General features: G+C 34.3%; 1 protein-coding gene across 3 annotated transcripts; it reads left to right on the top strand.

Moving 5' to 3' along the window:
* The first annotated feature begins 824 nt into the window (after positions 1 to 824).
* LOC132069322 (glycine-rich RNA-binding protein RZ1A-like) lies at positions 825 to 7,401 on the top strand. Of its 3 annotated transcripts, none has more exons than XM_059462703.1 (2): positions 825 to 1,265; positions 6,457 to 6,600. In XM_059462703.1, the coding sequence occupies exons 1-2, from the start codon at positions 908 to 910 to the stop codon at positions 6,501 to 6,503; spliced, it is 405 nt and encodes a 134-aa protein (XP_059318686.1). In that variant the 5' UTR covers positions 825 to 907; the 3' UTR covers positions 6,504 to 6,600. The 3 variants fall into 3 exon arrangements, 1 of the variants encoding a protein (XP_059318686.1); XR_009417743.1 differs by lacking the exons at positions 825 to 1,265; positions 6,457 to 6,600 and adding exons at positions 5,156 to 5,410; positions 7,389 to 7,401; XR_009417742.1 differs by lacking the exon at positions 825 to 1,265 and adding an exon at positions 5,156 to 5,410.
* The last annotated feature ends 12,616 nt before the right edge of the window (positions 7,402 to 20,017 follow it).

Raw genomic sequence — 20,017 nt, 5'->3', positions numbered from 1 at the left:
GGTCATACTCCCGATGCTACGGTTGCTCCAGGATTTCGGACATCGAGGATATTACCGGCAGCAGCAGTGGCGCCCCGTATTGATGCTACTCCAGTATTTGATTTTGCTCTAAGGCCTATAGATGGGCCAGTATTGACCAGAGAGGAGCGAAAATTGTTCGAGGGGTTTACCAAAATGTCTCCTCCCTGGTTCCATGGTACTCCCGGGGAGGATGCGTATGAGTTTTTGTTGTTCTGCCATGAGATGCTTCATAAGTTGGGTATAGTGGAGTCTCACGGGGTCGATTATGTTTCTTTCCAGTTAGTTAGGGATGCCAAACAGTGGTGGAGATCATACATGGAGTGTCGACCAGTTGGCTTGCCACCTTTGACCTGGACCCAGTTCTATCAGGTGTTTATGGAGAAGTATGTCCCTCGTACTGCGAGAGACAACGGGAAGGATGAGTTTTCGACATTGGAGCAACGGGGTAGGTCGGTTGCGGAGTATGAGACCGATTTCTCGCTTTGTCCCGTTATGCGACGGCATTACTTCCCACAGAGGTGAGAGAGTGAGGAGATTTGTGAAGGGTTTGGACCTTTCGCTTCGGCTGGCGACCTTACAGTTAGAGGCCTCTGGGGCCTCATTTCAGTCAGTAGTAGAGCATGCCAGGAGGGTTGAGTCAGAGATGGGTCGGACACATAGTGGGGGTGGCGACAAGAAAGCTCGTGGATTTGATAGTTTCAAAGGTCCTATTAGAGGTGGGGGACGCCATGATAGGGTTCGTCATCATCCCTACAGCCGCCCCATCCAGTCATCACTTCAGGCTTTAGTAGGTGGTTCTTCAAGTTATAGCGGGCATAATTCTGAGCAGACTTCCCGAGGTTCTTACTCTCGACCTTCAGACCGCGGGGGGTATTCTAGTTATTCTATGACAGTTCAGCAGCCTATGGCCAGAGGAGCATGTTTTGAGTGTGGTGAGACAGGGCATTTCGCGAGAGAGTGTCCTAGATCCAGGCAAGGTTCTAGAGTTCAAACATCTAGGCCTCCAGCACCGCCAGCTAGAGGAGGAGGATATTCTAATAAAGGGGGTTCGCAGTCGAGCAGAGGTGGCCATCAGCCTAGCAGAGGTGGTCATCAGTCTGGTAGGGGAAGCGCTCAGTCAGTGAGAGGAGGATCTCAGGCAGTCCGTGGTGGTCGTGGAGGCACACAGTCCGAAGGTGGACGTTCCCATTTCTATGCTTTTCCGGGTAGACCAGAGGCCGAGGCCTCTAATGCGGTTATCACAGGTATTATTTCGGTTTGTCACCGACCATCCTCTATCTTATTTGATCCGGGTTCTACTTTCTCTTATGTGTCCACTTATTTCTCCACGGGTCTGGATATGCTTTGTGATATGCTTGATGTACCTATTCGTGTCTCTACTCCTGTCGGAGATTCTGTGATAGTAGATCGGGTCTATAGGTCTTGTGTAGTCACATTTATGGGGTATGATACGTGGGTAGACTTGGTTATTTTGGATATGGTGGATTTTGATATTATTTTGGGCATGGACTGGTTATCTCCCTATCATGCTATTTTAGACTGTCACGCCAAGACAGTCACGTTAGCCATGCCAGGTATTCCGCGATTAGAGTGGAAGGGTACTCTAGTCAAAGACCTAAGAAGATCATATCATTTCTTCGGGCAAAGAAATTAGTGGATAAGGGATGTTTAGCATATTTGGCTCATATTCGGGATACTAGTGTGGACACTCCTTCCTAGAGTCGGTGCCGGTGGTTTGTGAGTTCTCGAGGTTTTCCTACTGATTTACCGGAATGCCACCCGATCGAGATATTGACTTTTGCATTGACTTGGAGCCGGGCACCCGACCTATTTCTATTCCACCATATCGGATGGCTCGGCGGTGAGTTGAGAGAGTTGAAGGAGCGGTTGCAAGACTTGTTGAGCAAAGGATTTATTAGACCCGGTATTTCTCCTTGGGGTGCTCCGTTCTATTCGTGAAGAAGAAGGATGGTACCGTGCGGATGTGTATCGATTATCGGCAATTGAACAAAGTTACAATCAGAAATAAGTATCCAATACCCCGCATTGATGACTTATTTGACCAGCTTCAGGGTGCATCGATCTTTTCTAAGATTGATTTGAGGTCAGGCTATCATCAGTTGAAGATTCGAGCGGAGGATATTCCGAAGACCGCTTTTAGGACCCGTTATGGTCATTATGAGTTCTTGGTGATGTCTTTCGGGCTTACTAATGCCCCCGCAGCATTCATGAATTTGATGAATGGGATCTTCAAGCCATACTTGGATTCATTCGTGATCGTGTTTATTGATGACATCTTGGTGTACTCTCGGAGTAAGAAAGATCACGAGAAGCACCTGAGGATCGTGCTTGGCTTGTTGAAAGAGAAGAAATTATATGCCAAGTTTTCCAAGTGTGAGTTCTGGCTCAGTTCCGTAGCATTTTTGGGACATGTTGTGTCCAAAGATGGGATTATGGTTGATCCCAAGAAGATTGAGGCGGTTAGAGATTGGGCCAGGCCTACGTCAGTGACTGAGATTCGGAGCTTCGTGGGCCTTGCGAGTTATTATCGCCGATTTGTGAAGGGGTTTTCATCTATTGCTTCCCATTTGACTAGGTTGACTCAGAAGAATGTGCCTTTCCAATGGTCCGATGAGTGTGAAGAGAGCTTTCAAAAGCTCAAGGCTTTATTGACTTCGACCCCGATTTTGGCTTTGTAGAGGGAAAGGACTTTCTTGTTTATTGTGATGCTTCTCGGATTGGCTTGGGTTGTGTGTTGATGCAAGAGGGTAGGGTGATCGCGTATGCTTCGAGACGACTAAAGGTTCACGAGAAAAACTACCCCACTCATGACTTAGAGTTGGGCTGCGGTAGTCTTCGCATTGAAGATTTGGAGACATTACTTGTATGGAGTCCATTGTGAGGTGTTCACGGATCACCGTAGTCTTCGGCATGTGTTTAATCGGCGGGATCTAAATTCAAGGCGGCGTAGATGGATGGAGTTGCTTAAGGACTATGATATTACCATTCTTTATCATCGGGAAAAGCAAATGTGGTAGGCGATGCGTTGAGCCGAAAGGCGGTGAGTATGGGTAGCTTGGCGCGTTTGATTGTGGAAGAGCGTCCTTTAGCCATGGAGGTGCAGTGTTTGGCTAATAGTATGGTGAGACTCAATATTTCAGAACCTGGTAAGGTTCTAGCTTGTGTGGAGGCGAGGTCATCTCTTTTGGAGCAGATTAGAGCCCAGCAGTTTGAAGATGTAAAATTGTGCAAGATTCGGGATAAGGTGCTAAGTGGAGAAGCCAAGGAGGCTATTCTTGATGATGAGGGTATTTTGAGGATTAAAGGGCGCATTTGCGTTCCTAGAGTTGGTGATTTGATTCCGTTAATCTTGAAGGAGGCTCATAGTTCCAGATACTCCATTCATCCGGGAGCAACAAAGATGTATCGTGACTTGAGGCAACACTATTGGTGGGGTAGAATGAAGAGAGACATTGTGGAGTTTGTTGCACGGTGTTCGAATTGCCGGCGGAGTTAAGTATGAGCACCGAGAGACCAGGTGGTGTGCTTGAGAGAATGCCCATTCCGAGTGGAAATGGGAAAGGATCGCCATGGATTTCGTGGTTGGTCTTCCGAAGACTCTGGGTAAGTTTGATTCGATTTGGGTTATCGTGGATAGGTTGACTAAGTCCGCCCACTTCATTCCGGTTCAGACTACTTATAATGCGGAGAAGTTGGCCAGGATCTACATCCGGGAGGTAGTGCGATTGCACGGGGTTCCTATTTCCATCATTTCTGACAGAGGCACTCAGTTTACTTCCCATTTCTGGAGGACTTTGCAAAAAGAGCGGGAACTCAGTTAGATCTTAGCACCGCGTTCCACCCGCAGACCGATGGTCAGTCCGAAAGGACTATTCAGGTACTTGAGGATATGTTGAGGGCGTGTGTTATTGATTTTGGTGGTCATTGGGATAAATTCTTACCCTTGGCAGAGTTCGCGTACAACAATAGCTACCATTCTAGTATTGATATGGCGCCATTTGAGGCTTTATATGGTAGGAGGTGTCGTTCTCCTATTGGGTGGTTTGATGCTTTTGAGGTTCGACCTTGGGGTACGGATTTGCTAAGAGAGTCCTTGGATAAGGTGAAGCTTATTCAGGGAAAACTTACGGCAGCTCAGAGTAGGCAGAAGGAGTATCCTGACCGGAAGGTTCGTGATATGGAGTTCATGGTTGGGGAGCAGGTCCTATTGAAGGTTTCACCCATGAAGGGTGTGATGCGATTTGGGAAGAAAGGTAAGTTGAGCCGAGGTTTATTGGCCCTTTTGAGATTCTTCGTCGTGTTGGCGAGGTGGCTTATGAGTTGGCGTTGCCACCAGGTTTGGCAGGTGTTCATCCGGTATTCCATGTTTCTATGCTAAAGAAGTACCATTCAGATGGGTCTTATATCATTCAGTGGGATTCGGTACTATTAGATCAGAATCTATCCTTTGAGGAAGAGCCGGTAGCAATCCTAGATAGGCAAGTGAGAAAGCTAAGGTCCAAGGATATTGCTTCAGTCAAGGTGCAGTGGAAGCACCGTCCGGTTGAGGAGTCCACTTGGGAGACCGAAGCAGATATGCGGAGTAGACATCCTCAGTTGTTCGACAGCTCAGGTACCTCCTCTTGTCTACCTTTACCCTAGTCGCTCGAGGACGAGCGATTGTTTGATTGGTATCTGATGTAACGACCCGTTTTGTCGTTTAGCACTTTAAAACTACGAAAAGGGTATGGGACTATATTGTATTTATTTATATAATTTTAATACATGTTATAGTTTATATGAGATGATGAATAGAGTGAAGTAATCGAGGACTAATGATATATTACATTTGGTGAAAAGGCAATTGACGATGTGTTAGGAAGACATTTGATATGTAAATGGACAACCCACTATTTAGTGGTCTCACGTAAAAGTTGGCATCAATATGTAGTTAATTAGAAATAAATGAAGTGGGCAAGCCACTTCCATGATGTTTCACGTAAATGAGTGAAAGACAAATAGTTAGTGGAATTTTTTTTTTAATTAAAAATTAATGAAGTGGGCAAGCCACTTTCATGATGTTGCCGGGAATGAGTGAAAGACAAATAGTTAGTGGAAGTACGGAGGGATAATTTCCACTCAATGTTTCCTTTCCAACAAGTCAATGATAATGATAACCACCAGCTCCTTTATCTGCCAACAAACACCAATTCTTCTTCTTTTATAAATTATCAAGACACCACCTATGTCCAAGATCTTATTACGGATCTTGCTCCATTCTATTCATTATTGGAAGTGGACACAAATTACTTTAACTTGAACAACACCGAAATATCAAGAGGAAGAGCAAAAACATTCCAAAAAGAATTCTAGGAACTCAACTGTGCAAGTAAGGATTTCTTCCAATTATTGATTCTTGGTGTAATATAATTAATCCTCTATGTGTTTAGTGGTTAAGATTATAGTGTTCATGTCAGAGATGGTATTAGAAATGATTATGGGTCCATTTCTTTTACTTGAGTTTAGTTCATATTATATATTTAAATTGTTTAATATCATGTGAAATATAGTTTGAGTATTGATGTTGGATTTCTTGGATGATATATATGTACGTTAGAATTCCACTTTTTTTTTTGTGCACAAGGGATGCAATTTGATTTAGTGGGACCAATCTCACGTTTTTGGTTATTAAAATTAGGAGAAAATTAGTGGATGTCATAATGATGTCCTCACCTATGCTATAAATAGATATGATGATACAAGTGAGTATAAAAACAAAATAATACATATGGCTATTTATTAAAAGCTTATGGTTTTATAAAATTGATGATGAGAGTATTATATTTCTAAAGCAATTTTACAACTCACTTGGCATTGAACATGTCACTATTAAATATACGTTAAAAGGGAAAAAGGAATAAAGAAATCAAATGGCAACCAGATACAAAGGTGTTCATTTTGTTTTTATTTATTTTATTTTATTTTGTTGAAGGTCATCCATTTGTTTGAAATTTAGGTTCCAATTTCTTTTTTTTTGATGCTTAGCATGTATCAATGTCAATCTTTATATATTGGGTCTACCTAATTAAAGATTATATTATTGAATGATATAAAAACCTTTAAATCATGGTATTTGAATTACGAAAAGTCAGATTTTGTCCGAAGTTAAAGATATTGGAGTAATTAAAGGTTTCGAGTCCTAGTCCTAAGAAAGGAGAATTAATGATTTAATAGTATATTTATGGATGAAATTGACCAATTTTAATAATATATAATCCTTAGATAATGGGCGAAATTATTTTCTTCAAATAAAATTTCAATCTTGCCGTGTGGGCCCAAGGCCACTTTTGGGGTGCGTTTTTGGGTTTCGAATATAAATATAGCAGTATGGGTGTCCTTAGAGTCGTATTCTAACGTAGATCGCATATTTTATAGATTTTGATCGTTCAGAGGCTCTACGCAAAGGGAAGACATTAATTTGATTGTTCGTGGCATCCGCTCGGCATTGAGGTAGGTTACGGTCTACTTTAGTTAGACTCTGATTAGAGAATCGTATGTAGTTGTAGAAAGTGACGGGGACAGCATATAGGCCTTCGGGCATGAAGTAGAGGTGATTTCCAGTTAGTTTGGCTTTGTTAGTTGCTATGTGGGCTTGTCGCCATATGTGTTATTTTCTGTGATTATCACCTGTTCGTATCTCTGTCACATACTAGCTCACTCACCATGTGTAAAGGAATGGTAACATTAATATGACTTGTATTGGTTGACTATATATTGGTGATATTGTTGAGGCGATATCATGCATGACATGTCTTTTATATTATTGTTGTGATGATTGGTGAGGTGAGTGATCGAGAGACTCGAGGTCTTTGCCGGAGATTGAGAGTGACGAGAGAGACTCGAGGTTTTTGCGGAGATTGAGAGAGATTGAGAGACTGACGGAGATTGAGAGTGACGAGAGACTCGAGGTCTTTGCGGAGATTGAGAGTGATTAATAGCCTCCAGGTTTTGCCGGAGAGCACGAGTGGTACATGGACTTCGCGGGTCCCCCATGGGTCATGACTATGAGGCATTGCCATAGCATGTGTGTACGAGAGTGGAGTGTGAGAGGTGACTATTGTATTAAATTGCATTCATCCACTTATATATTTGGTGATCATTTGGTGAATTATATCTGTCTTGGTTGATTTCATGATTCCTTTACACCTTACTTGTATATGATACGTGACCATACCTGTTTGCTCTATGTGCTACTTGTTGGTTTTGACTTCTTCATGCGTTATCTAATCATTGTCGGCCTATGATGCTTACCGGTACAAGTGTTGTGATATCGATACTACTCTTCTTTGCACTTTTGTTGAGTGCAGAGTACGATCCAGGCTCCAGTTCTACGCCCCGTGGTTGATACGTGAGGGTGATATCTTTTAGTTATTCAGGGTGAGCTACCTGTCATCCGTGGCCCCTGAAGGACCTCCTCCATCTATTTACCAAATTTTTGTATTCGACGCAGACAATATGTAGCCTTCGGGATGGAATAGACGTGGAAGTCCAATGCTGGGTTGTTGACAGCGTGGACACGGACTTCTATTCCGTCTCTATGTTAGCGCTCTTGTACCCTTTGACCAGATTTTTGGGGTTGTCGTGACATTTCTTGTTATGATAAGTATTTAAGACTTGATAACTTATTCTTAATTAATTTTCCGCTTATTTAACTTGTTATTAGTAATGTGGTTCGCCTACTCGAAGGGATAGTGTAGGTGCCTTGAGGTTAATGTTTCTTCATTCACATTTATAGAAGAAAAGAAAAATCTAAGTGTGCTTTTAAACGAATATATATATATCTGAATATTTGGGTGACCTACGCAGTTAGTAGTAGTATGGCCGAGTAAAATCATTCCAGTTTTCTGCAAAATTCTGGTTTACCGTTTTGAACTTAGATTTACTGCAAAAGAATTTAGTTGAATCTATGTTAAAGGTTGACATATTTTTAGACCAAATGTAGGAGGATGAGCATTTTGAGCCCAAAAGAAAAGATTGGGGATAATTTTTAGACCAAAAGATGGAAATGAGGTATTTATGAACCATTTTTCATACGTCAAGGTATGTTTGGGCCTTTTCTGTTTAATAAGAGCTTGTTTGGAAAGCAACTCAGGTAATTGAAATTGGGTGTAATTTAGTGTAATTACACAATTTGGCTTGTTTGTTTGATCAAGTAATTACTTGGTTAGGTGAAAATTAGGTGCAATAGACAAGGTGTAATTAAACTCTTCAATTCTCAAGGGGGTTAAGAATTGGGTGCAATTACACCTTGTAATTAAAGAGTTACTTTTTAGTTTCTTATTTTTATTTTTATTTCTTTTCATTTTTAATTTATTTGTATTTATATTATTTTAACTTCTTTTTAATTATTTTTATTTAAAATATATTTTTCTTTTTATATTATTGAGCTTCCATTTCCTTTTTTTTTTTTTCTCATTCCCAATCTTTATTGGGAAAATACATAACCCCCACCCCCAACGTATCTTTGGGATTAATTATGACGCACTCAACCTTTGTAGGCGACCTATTACCCCCGGCCTTATTTTTTCTGTATTTTTGTACTTTTTTCGGCTGACATGGCACAATCAAAATTTGATGCCCAGTTGCACAGTGGAGAGTGTTGCACACTCTCCGCCACATTGGCGCCACGTCAGTGCCATGTCACTGCCACTTTTCCTTTCTTTTTTTCATTTGATTTTTCTTTTATTAATTATATTTACACTAATTAACCTCTAATCAACCATTAAACCCTCCATTAATTTTGTCTTTTTCATCACTAAACACTTTTTCTTCTTCTTCTTCTTCATTTCAAGAAATCCATCAACCCATTTTCTTCCTCCATTAACACACACACATTCAACCTATTTTCTTCCTCTATTAACACACACACACACACATTCAACCCATTTTCTTCAAAATTAACAACACACATTCAACCCATTTTCTTCCTCCATTAACACACACACATTCAATTTCTTTCATCAATCATAAATATCTTTTCAAGAAATCAACCAACCCATATTCTTCCTCCATTAACACACACACATTCGACCCATTTTCTTCCTCATTAACACACACACATTCAACCCATTTTCTTCAAAATAAACAATGAAGAAATTGCACGACCGCCCTTCAAATGGAAAGGTTGCTCAAAAATATTTATTACGAATTGCCCTTCATTGTTTACAAAATAAACAATGAAGAAATTGCACGAATCGCCTTCAAATGGACTGGTTGCCTTCATTGTTTACGAATTGCCCTTCAAATGGTGGTTGACGAATTGCCCTTCATTGTTTACAAAATAAACAATGAAGAAATTGCACGAACTGCCCTTCAAATAGACTGGTTGCCCTTCAATGTGTGTGTGTTAATGGAGGAAGAAAATGGGTTGAATGTGTGTGTGTTAATGGAGGAAGAAAATGGGTTGAATGTGTGTGTGTGTTAATGGAGGAAGAAAATGGGTTGAATGTGTGTGTGTTAATGGAGGAAGAAAATGGGTTGAATGTGTGTGTGTTAATGGAGGAAGAAAATGGGTTGAATGTATGTGTGTGTTAATGGAGGAAGAAAATGGGTTGGTTGATTTCTTGAAAAGATATGTATGATTGATGATGAAATTGAATGTGTGTGTGTTAATGGAGGAAGAAAATGGGTTGAATGTGTGTGTGTTAACGGAGGAAGAATATGGGTTGGTTGATTTCTTCAAAAAAAGTTTTTTATGATTGATGATGAAATTGAATATGTGTGTGTTAATGGAGGAAAATGAGTTGATTGATTTCTTGAAATGAAGAAGAAGAAGAAGAAGAAGAAGACGACGACGACGTGGCAGTGACATGGCACTGACGTGGCGCCAATGTGGCGGAGAGTGTGCAACACTCTCCACTTTGCAACTGGGCATCAAATTTTGATTGTGCCATGTCGTACCGAAAAAAAGTACAAAAATACGTAAAAAAAATAAGGCCGGGGGGATAATAGGTCGCCCGCAAAGGTTGGGTGCGTCATAATTAATCCGAGTATACGTTGGGGGCGGGGGGAGGGGGGGGGGTTATGTATTTTCCCAATCTTTATTTCTTATGATTCCATGTAATTGCTCGTATTTCTTTTTTTTTTTTAATTTATTTATTTAGCATAATTGTGTTATTATTCTAATTTTGAAGCTACGCCTCTTAGTATTAAAAAGAATAAATCAGTAACAAACTTGCCATATAATGAGTGATGTTATTAAAATAGAATTTCGTTGTGAATGAGGTTATAGACTCATATTTTCTCTTTCTTTTAAATTTTATATACTTAACTTACGTTGGAATTTACTTATTTAATGTTGTAATTTGACATAAGAGTATTATGTTAAAAAAATAGATTTGGAACTTGGGTTATATGTATTGCATGTTGTTTATTTTTCACTTACACTTGATAGATTTTTTTTTTGTCAAACATTTGAATAATGTTATAGCATTATGTTTATAAATTTTAATTTTTTTTTTGACAAACATCCAATCCATGATGTTCTCACAAAAGAGTTTGCTTTTAATTGTTACAATTAAAAAATTAAAATATTATTAATTTTAAAAATGTATCAATTATTTTTTACAATTTTAGTTACAAATATATTATCATTAATTATTATATTTTCAAGAAATAGTGTGTTGTTAACTACATAATTTAATATCATTTATAAAGGCACATATTTATCAAATATTCTTTTTAATTTTTGATAACTAAATTGTATTTTTAAATTAAACTAACTGTGTAATTATACTTGTGCAATCAAACAACACGCTTGTAATTACACTGTAATTACGTGATAACAAACCAATAGGTCAGTGTACTTACAATATTGTGTAATTACTAGGTTGTATAATTACTGCCCTAGTAATTATACCAATTCCAATTATCGGATGGCTTTCCAAACAGGCCCGAAGGGTTCTAACATAACTTAAGTAAATAATTCAAAAGAACGGGAAAATATAAGTCTATAACCTCATTTACAACAAAATTCTACTTTAATAACGTACCTCATTATATGTCAAATTTATTAATGACTCATTCTTTCTAATATTAAGATGTGTAGTTTCAAAAATTAGAATGATAACACGGTTATGTTAAATGAATAAAATAAAAAATAAACAAATACGAGCAATTACATGGAACCACAAGAAGTAAAGGTTGGGAATAAGAAGAACGAAAATGAAAGATAAATAATATAAAAAGAAAAAAAAATTAAAAAGTAACAATAATAAATAAATTACAATAATAGAAATAAAAAGAAATTTAAAATAAAAAGAAATTAAAAAAAAAAAAAACCTAAAAAGTAACCCTACACGATGTAATTACACTCAATTCTCAACCCCCCTTGAGAATTGGAGAGTGTAATTACACCCTCTCTATTACACCCAATTCCCACCTAACTATGTAATTACTTGTAAACAAACATGCCAAATTGTTTAATAACGCTCAATTACAATTACCTGGGTGGCTTTCCAAACAGGCCCTAAATAATTTCCACAATCGTTCATTCTTGTGTATTCTCCGAGTTAAGTCAATGTATGCATTGGTAACAGTAGCTGAACTTAAAAAAAAAATTAAAAAATAAAATAAAATATATATTATTACTATATAGAAACGTCAGTTTCTATACATGGATCGTCGTCCGTTCCCGAAAAAAAAAAACGTCACTTTCTATACAAGGATCGTTGTCTGTTCCAAAAAAAAAAAAAAAAAAAAGTGGGCGTCATACTAAACACCAAGCAATTAAAAAAAAACCTATCATCTCCACCCATACTAAACACCAAGCAATTAAAAAAAAAAAAAAAAAAAAAAAAAAAAAACCCCATCATCTCCACCCATATTAACAAAATAAAGGACAAGTGAGGGATGGCTCGGTGTGGTAAAGCACTCCACCCACGACCGTAGGTCCACAGGTTCGAGTCACATCTGGAGGGAAGTGTGGAAACGTAAACACTATAAATCCTCCTAAAAGAAAAAAGAAAAAAGAAAAAAAAAATATTAACAAAATAAAGCAATATTAAAAAAAAAAAAAAGTGGACCCCATATTAAAAAAATAAATAATGTTAAAAAAAGTGCACCCCATATTAAAAAATCAAACAATATTCGTTTAATTTTCAAAGTATCCCATTAAGCCAATAATGATAGATTCATTACCACATGCGTATCAACCCATTAGTGGGAGCAAATGAAATTATTGTACAACAAAAAAAATGGACCCCATATTATTACTTTTCTTCAAAACATTAAGTAGCCAAAACACACAATTTTCTTTCTTTTTTTATATTAGCCTGAGATCTAATCTAGATATTGAACTGTTGTATTTGCTATTCAGCCATATCATTTATTTGTTACGTTTACTAAAATAAATATACTTAAAATATTTATATTTTAAAATAAGATAGAATTTAATTACTTTTTCATTTTTATTCTTACTCTAATAAATGTGAAAAGAGATTAATGTCGTAAAAGAAAAAATAATATCAAATGAATTAATTGACGTTTCTTTAAAAAACCATGCAAAAGACAACATGACAAGTAAAATAAGCTAAATCGAGAATATTTACCAGAACCAAAAAATAGTACTTCTTCGGTTAAATTGAAAATCAAATTTCTACTTTATTTTGTTTTAAACATGTAAAATTAATTTAATAATTTGAATAAGAATTATCCAAATCAAAATTTGATAAAAAATAATAAGTATTTTACACCTTTAAATTAACCGAATTAAAATTTAAAGTATCAACCGATGCTTAAATATTGTTATTATTTTATTTCAAAAAGAGGAAAATAGTTGCTTTTTAAACAAGTCTTCTCTTTTAAAAAGTATTAATAAATTTTTGCCGACTTTGTATTTATAGCAAACACTAATATAATAAAGTTTTAGATACGAAGCACAAACTAAAATGTTATATTAATCGTGTTTTGAGCATAGTATATATATATATATATATATATATATATATATATATATATATATATATATATATTACTACTATATAGAAACGTCAGTTTCTATACATGGATCGTCGTCCGTTCCCAAAAAAAAAAAAGAGATGGGCCCCATACTAAACAACAAGCAATTAAAAAAAAAAAAAAAACCATCATCTCCACCCATATTAACAAAATAAAGCAATATCAAAAAAAAAAAAAAAAAAAAAAGTGGATCCCATATTAAAAAAACAAATAATATCAAAAAAAAAGTGCACCCCATATTAAAAAATCAAACAATATTCGTGTAATTTTTAAAGTATCCCATTAAGTCAATAATGACAGATTCATTGCCACATGCGTATCAACCCATTAGTGGGAGCAAATGAAATTATTGTACAACAAAAAAAATGGACCCCATATTATTGCTTTTCTTCAAAACGTTAAGTAGCCAAACCATATAATTTTCTTTCTTTTTTTTATATTAACTTCGAGATCTAATTTAGATATTTAAGCTGTTGTATTTGCTATTCACCATGTCATTTATTTGTTACGTTTACTAAAATAAATATACTTAAAATATTTATATTTTAAAATAAGATAGAATTTAATTATTTTTTCATTTTTATTCTTACTATAATAAATGTGAAAAGTGATTAATGTCGTAAAAGAAAAAATAATATCAAATGAATTAATTGACGTTTCCTTAAAAAATCATGCAAAAGACAACATGACAAGTAAAATGAGCTAAATCGAGAATATTTACCAGAACCAAAAAATAGTATTTCTTCGGTTAAATTGAAAATCAAATTTCTACTTTATTTCGTTTTAAACATGTAAAATTAATTTAATAATTTGAATTAGAATTATCCAAATCAAAATTTGATAAAAAATAATAAGTATTTTACACCTTTAAATTAACCGAATTAAAATTTAAAGTATCAACCGATTGTTAAATATTGTTATTATTTTATTTCAAAAAGAGAAAAATAGTTGCTTTTTAAACAGGTCTTCTCTTTTAAAAAGTATTAATAAATTTTTGCTGACTTTGTATTCATAGCAAACACTAATATAATAAAGTTTTAGATACGGAGACAAACTAAAATGTTATATTAATCGTGTTTTGAGCATAGTATATGTGTGTGTATATATATATATATATATATATATATATATATATATATATATATATATATATAAAAACAGTACAAACTTATGTATGTTTATTAGCAATATAATATATATATATATATATATATATATATATATATATATATATATATATATATATATATATATATATTATCACTATCCAAACACAACTACATACACATAGATACACTATAATCCAAAGTGTTGCGCACGGGCATACGCCGTCTAGTATATATATATATATATATATAGAACTGGTTCCTTTACCAAAACACATGCATTTTTTATGTGTCCTGCAATATACTCCTCCTTTTAGGTTGTATACCTGAGAGTGCAACAGGAGGAACAATTTAATGATTATTGAATACTACTTCTTTAAGAGACTTGACTTTGAGGATTTTCATTACAATCAAAACCTCGATTTCACTTGCGCTGCTCATTCAATCCTACTGCAAAGAAATTCAATATCAAAAAGATATTCACAACTAGTAGGTACAGGCAAATCAAGAATTTAAAGTATATGTTTCAAACGATATGAAATTAATATCTGACAATAAACAAAACAAAAGAACGGGTACAAATATTTAATATATACTTCCTCCGTCCCAAAATAAGTGTCATATTAAGAATTCAAGACAAAGATTGATAAGTATTTCCAAATATGCTCTTACCATTAAAGAATTAATCATCTTTATCAATTTTCAAAAACATCTAATAAAAAGGGATAGATTAAGAAACTCAATATTTTGTTTATTGATTTCTTAGTTGACATTATTTTTTCTAGGGCAACACTTATTTTGGGACGGAGGGAGTATCATTTAAACACACATATGAAAAAGACCCAGATAAATACCAACTCCAACACGCACAAATTTTACTACATACTAATACTCCTATTATTTTTGCACGAGGTGGGACTGTGGTAATTCGCAATGGTGCGATTGTGATTGAGGATGGCGGTTGTGAAATGTGGTAATTGATAATGGTGGACAACGAAAATTTTACCAATTAAAGTGGATGTATTGGTGAACTGTCATCTTTATAGAAATTTTCGAATAAAATATCTTAATGTAATTGGACTTTGTGATGGTGCTTAATCATTTAAATCTACTCAAAATTATCAAGTGGTTATAAAATTTTAAAAGAAACGCACTTAATGATTAAGAGCCCGTTTGGCTTAGCTTATAAGTTGCAAACTGTTTTAAGTTTTTTTGAGTGTTTGGCTGACCAGATTATAAGTCATTTTGTGCTTAAAATAATCTCAAAAAATAAGTTAGCCCGTTTGACTTAACTTAAAAAAGTAACATTTTTTTGCTCGGATTGCCCTTCTTTTGGGGTGGTCTTTAAATTTTGCCCCTCATATTTGTGGTCTTTAAATTATGACCCTCATATTCTTTGGTCTTTAATTTTTGCCCTTCGCATTGCAACTCTGAGCGTTCACGCAGAAATCATGAGTTCTGAGTTCGAACCCCTACTCAAGCATAAATTAAAAAAAAAATTGCAAGGCAAGGTTTGGGTCGCGTGTATGCCGGACCCGGCATACTCTTGTTAAGGAATTACCAAATTTATGTCGGACCCGGCATACTCATGCCTTATGGGCAGACTTGGCATAAGTATGCCGGGTCCGGCATAACTTTGGTAATTCCTTAACAAGTTTATGTCGGTGGGGGCATACTTTTAATGGGCAAACTTTTATGCTGGACCCGGCATAAACTTGTGAATGAATTACTAAAGTTATGCCGCATCCGGCATACTTATGCCAAGTCTGCCCATAAGGCATAAGTATGCCGGGTCCGGCATAACTTTGGTAATTCCTTCACAAGTGTATGCCGGTGGGGGCATAGCGAAATTTAAACTCTGCCTTGCGAATTTTTTTTAAAATTTTGACTGTGTGGGGGTTCGAACCTGAAACTCATGGGTTTTAGCCGAAGGGCAAAATTTAAAGATTTCAAATATGAGGGGCAAAATTTAAAAATCACCCCAAAAGAAGGGGCAATTCGCAGAATTGCCCAAAAAGCAACTTATAAGCTTTTTTTAGTAAGCCCATCCAAATAGAATCTAAGATGGTGGATGATTGGCTAAATGGGGTGAATGTTGATCTGATATGCCCATTGCTTAGGCAGCAGAATGAAAGCATAGCACATCTCTTTTTCCAATGTGATGTGGCTGCTGCTATATGGGAAAAAAATGCTAGGCTGGCAAGGAATTCAGAGGAAAACTATGGATTGGAAGGAAGAACTAACTGGGGCAACTGTATATTACAATGGAAAAAGTTTCAAGGCTGAACTGTACAGGATGGTGTTAGCTGGAAGCATGTACTATGTGTGACAAGAGTGCAACAGAGGGTATTCCAGCAGAGTAAATTCTGTAAAGCGTCGCCCATATTTTGAAAATTGCCTATTAATATCACTTTTATTTTTTTAAAACTAAAATATCACTCAACTATCACTATTTTCCTCAAAAAATACTAAACCCCACAAAATTCCCCTTCCCTCCTAATTGGCATGCCATGTCACATTAAAATTCTATTTTTTAATAATAAATTTAGATAATTTCAAAGACCTCCCTCCAAGCTTTGTTTCATCATATTAATTTCTCTTGTGGTTTATAATATTACGCTTACCTCCGTTATTTTGAATGTCTTGTAATCAGTCGTTAAACCTATTTATTACTAGTTTAGTGTACGCGCTTTGCGCGTGATTATAGCGCATATCTCATTTGACAAAAAAATATGAAAAAAACAAAAAAACTTAGATACGAACTTGGTCGTTCATCCGTCGCTAAATTGCTCGTAGCAAGAAATTTTTTCTTATAATTCATTGCTAATATGTTGGTAAATAAGATTAGCAATGAATTCTACTATTTAACTTTCCGTCGCTAATTCATGTATATAAGAATATTGATAGCTTTCATTTTTTAGATAAGTGTAAAAAATTCATTAAGAATATATTTTATTTTCTACTATTTAAATTTGCACTTTACTAATTTGACATTTAACATTATTCTATAATCGATATTGCTTTATTTCTAATTTCTTTCACCACTAATATTTTTTTAATAAATTAATATATTTAAGAGTTTTGTCAATTTGAACAATAAAATGTACTAATGTGAGGTATTTGGCAAAGGAATTGGATTAGATTCTTTTGCTAATTACTTATTCAAAGTTTTAATTATTTATTTGCAACATCAAATAAAATAATTTATTTCTTATTAATATTAGTTTACGATTCCAGACAAAGTCATATCAGAAAGAAGATTAAAACGTTAAAATTTGGTCCAACAACAAGGTGAATCATTTTAAAATGTAATAAATAATTAGTCAATTCTAACATATTGTTACCGAGAAAAATTCTTTAATTGTTTTCAAATCTAAGTTTTTGAAATTTTCAACAAAGTTTTCAATCCAAAAGAAGCAATACTGGAACATATGCCGCCTGAAGCGTTTAAACAATTAATCTCAGAATTTATACTAAGATGAGATTAAGATATTCAAGCCTAATAAATATCATCACATTATTCACATAACTCAAAAACATTAGAAGAAAAAAAAAAGAAAAAAAAATACAACTCTCTATACTAACACCTAATGTATTTTAGTGGAGTAGAGTAGACGAACAGGTCAATTATCTACCAGGTTCTCTCGAGGTTTTTTTGATAAAAACTACTTTTAATTAGCGAATATAAAATGCCAGAAAAGTAGCAGATATTAAAATCAACTCAAATTTGTATCACTTGACTCTGTTTGTTCGTCATAGTATAATTTGGAGAGACTTCACTATTGCAACTTTAGACATAAATTTATTTAGAAAATACTAATCAAAATAAAAGAAAACTTTGGCCGATTTTAGTGTTAGGAGTCTAAAATCGCGTGATCAAAGCGCGTACTTATTTGATAACAAACGCGAAAAATGATATTAGACTTAGATGCGAACTTCATCATTAATCCATTGCTAAATTACTCGTACCTAGCATTTTTTTTTAATTCATCGCTAATTCGACGATAAATAGGACTAGCGATGAATTTTACTATTTAAATTTTCATCGCTGACTCATGTTTATTTAGTAGTGAAATAACTTAATATATAAAAGAATATTTATAGCTTTTTATTTGTTAGATGAGTGTAACAAAAAAATAATGACAATTTATTTATAATATAGTTTATTTTCTACTATTTCATCCTTGTTATTTTGAATTTACATTTTACCAAAAATATTTTCCAAAGCACAAAAGTATTTTTATGGCAATTATTATTTTGCCAAAAATAACAGCGCTTTTTTTACTTTTCCAAAAAAGTTGCCAAAGTAAAAAAGGACTCCAAAAATAAAAGTGATTTTTTAAAACTTTTCCAAACATAAAATACTTTGCAAAACAGAAAATGGACTCCAAAAAATAACGGCTGTGAAATCATGTGCTATTATTAAATAAAAAATGCAAAAAAAAAAAAAAAAAAGAAGATGAATGATAAGAAAATAATAAAAAGTTGTTTGCATCACTAAAAAAAATGGACAATAAAATAAATATGCCTAGAACAAAAATTCATCCGTTAATATAAAATTCAATCCTTAATATCAGTTGCAACCTAAATTGCACAACTTATTAACCTCGTTACAAGAATCAATCTGAGAACTTAACAAACAAAAGTTGATTAGATAGAAAAGCTATAACTCGCAAATTAACATGTTAGAAGAATGCGGCAGTAATTTTTTTTTTTTTTTTTTTTTTTTTAAAAAACAGACAATAAAATCACATGATATATCATAAGCAAGTAAAGAAGACGCGAAAATTGAAGGGAAAAAAAATAAAAGTGACATGAGAAATTAAGAACTCACCTGCTGGATACTTACATTAATAAGTAGAGAACAAAATTAAAATATAAAGTTAGAATATTGTCATTGAGATTGAAAGTTTCTTTTATCAATTAATAAATTAAAGCATACTACTCCTATAAAGAAGAGAGGTTTGAAAGAAAAGAAAAAAAGCGACATGAAAGATTATATAGATTCACAAATGTAGTGTAATTCGAACTCTTGTTAAAGAAAACCCAAATTTAAAGGAATTATTATACGTTCAAAGTCCTATACAAGGTAAAATTTTAAATATTTTAACGTTTTAATATAAAATATTTGATGGAAGACTTGCCTTTAACATATGTATCTTACGGTCCTATCATAATCAATTTGAAGAACCCGGCTATTTATTGATCCCCCTCTCACACGACCAATAAAAGGTAGCGGTAATACATATGATTTAAACTATTAGATCGCAAGGTAATTAGTTATCACCTAAGTAGAACCAATTTACCCAATAGGTTTAGCCGTGTGGTTGCTGTAGTATTTGAATCCTATAATTTAGGCATAAAATTATGAGCATTGTACTATTTATTTGAGTTGGTTTCAAACTTCTTTAATTTATTGGACTCCAAAAATAATAGTGGGTCTTTTATTTTATTTTTCAAAAAATAAAATAGGTAAAATATTATAAATATAACGAAATAATAATTTGAGGAAAATGATAAATTACAATTTTGTCTATTGTTGCACGTGTTAATAAATTAAAATGTTTATATAAAAGAACCACTTATGTAAAATAGTAATAGATGTTAAGATAGATGCAACATTCATTCGAATGACAAAAAACGTCATTGCATTGATCCAGTTACTGATTAATGTTCTTTTCATCCTGTAATTACGTTTTTTTATTACAGTTCATTAATTACGTTTTTTATTTGTAGTAATACTCCTCTGCATATCCAACGAAAAAAATGATTCAGTTAGTTATTAAAGTGGCAAAATCTTAATAGATTTTAAAGTCATAAATATTAGGGTATCTTACATAATTCAAATAAGGAAAGAGTTAATAATATCAAAC

The sequence above is a fragment of the Lycium ferocissimum genome, chromosome 9, assembly GCF_029784015.1.
Source record: "Lycium ferocissimum isolate CSIRO_LF1 chromosome 9, AGI_CSIRO_Lferr_CH_V1, whole genome shotgun sequence".
Taxonomy (NCBI): domain Eukaryota; kingdom Viridiplantae; phylum Streptophyta; class Magnoliopsida; order Solanales; family Solanaceae; genus Lycium; species Lycium ferocissimum.
Note: the sequence above shows the minus strand (reverse complement) of the source record. Positions and strands in the feature narration are given on the sequence as shown.

Bases quoted from the DNA above. Each gene is read 5' to 3' on its own strand.
- LOC132069322 (XM_059462703.1), top strand. From the start codon at position 908: ATGACAGTTCAGCAGCCTATGGCCAGAGGAGCATGTTTTGAGTGTGGT. The intron at 1,266-6,456 runs GTATTATTTCGG...CATATTTTATAG, and splicing joins CTCTAATGCGGTTATCACAG to ATTTTGATCGTTCAGAGGCT.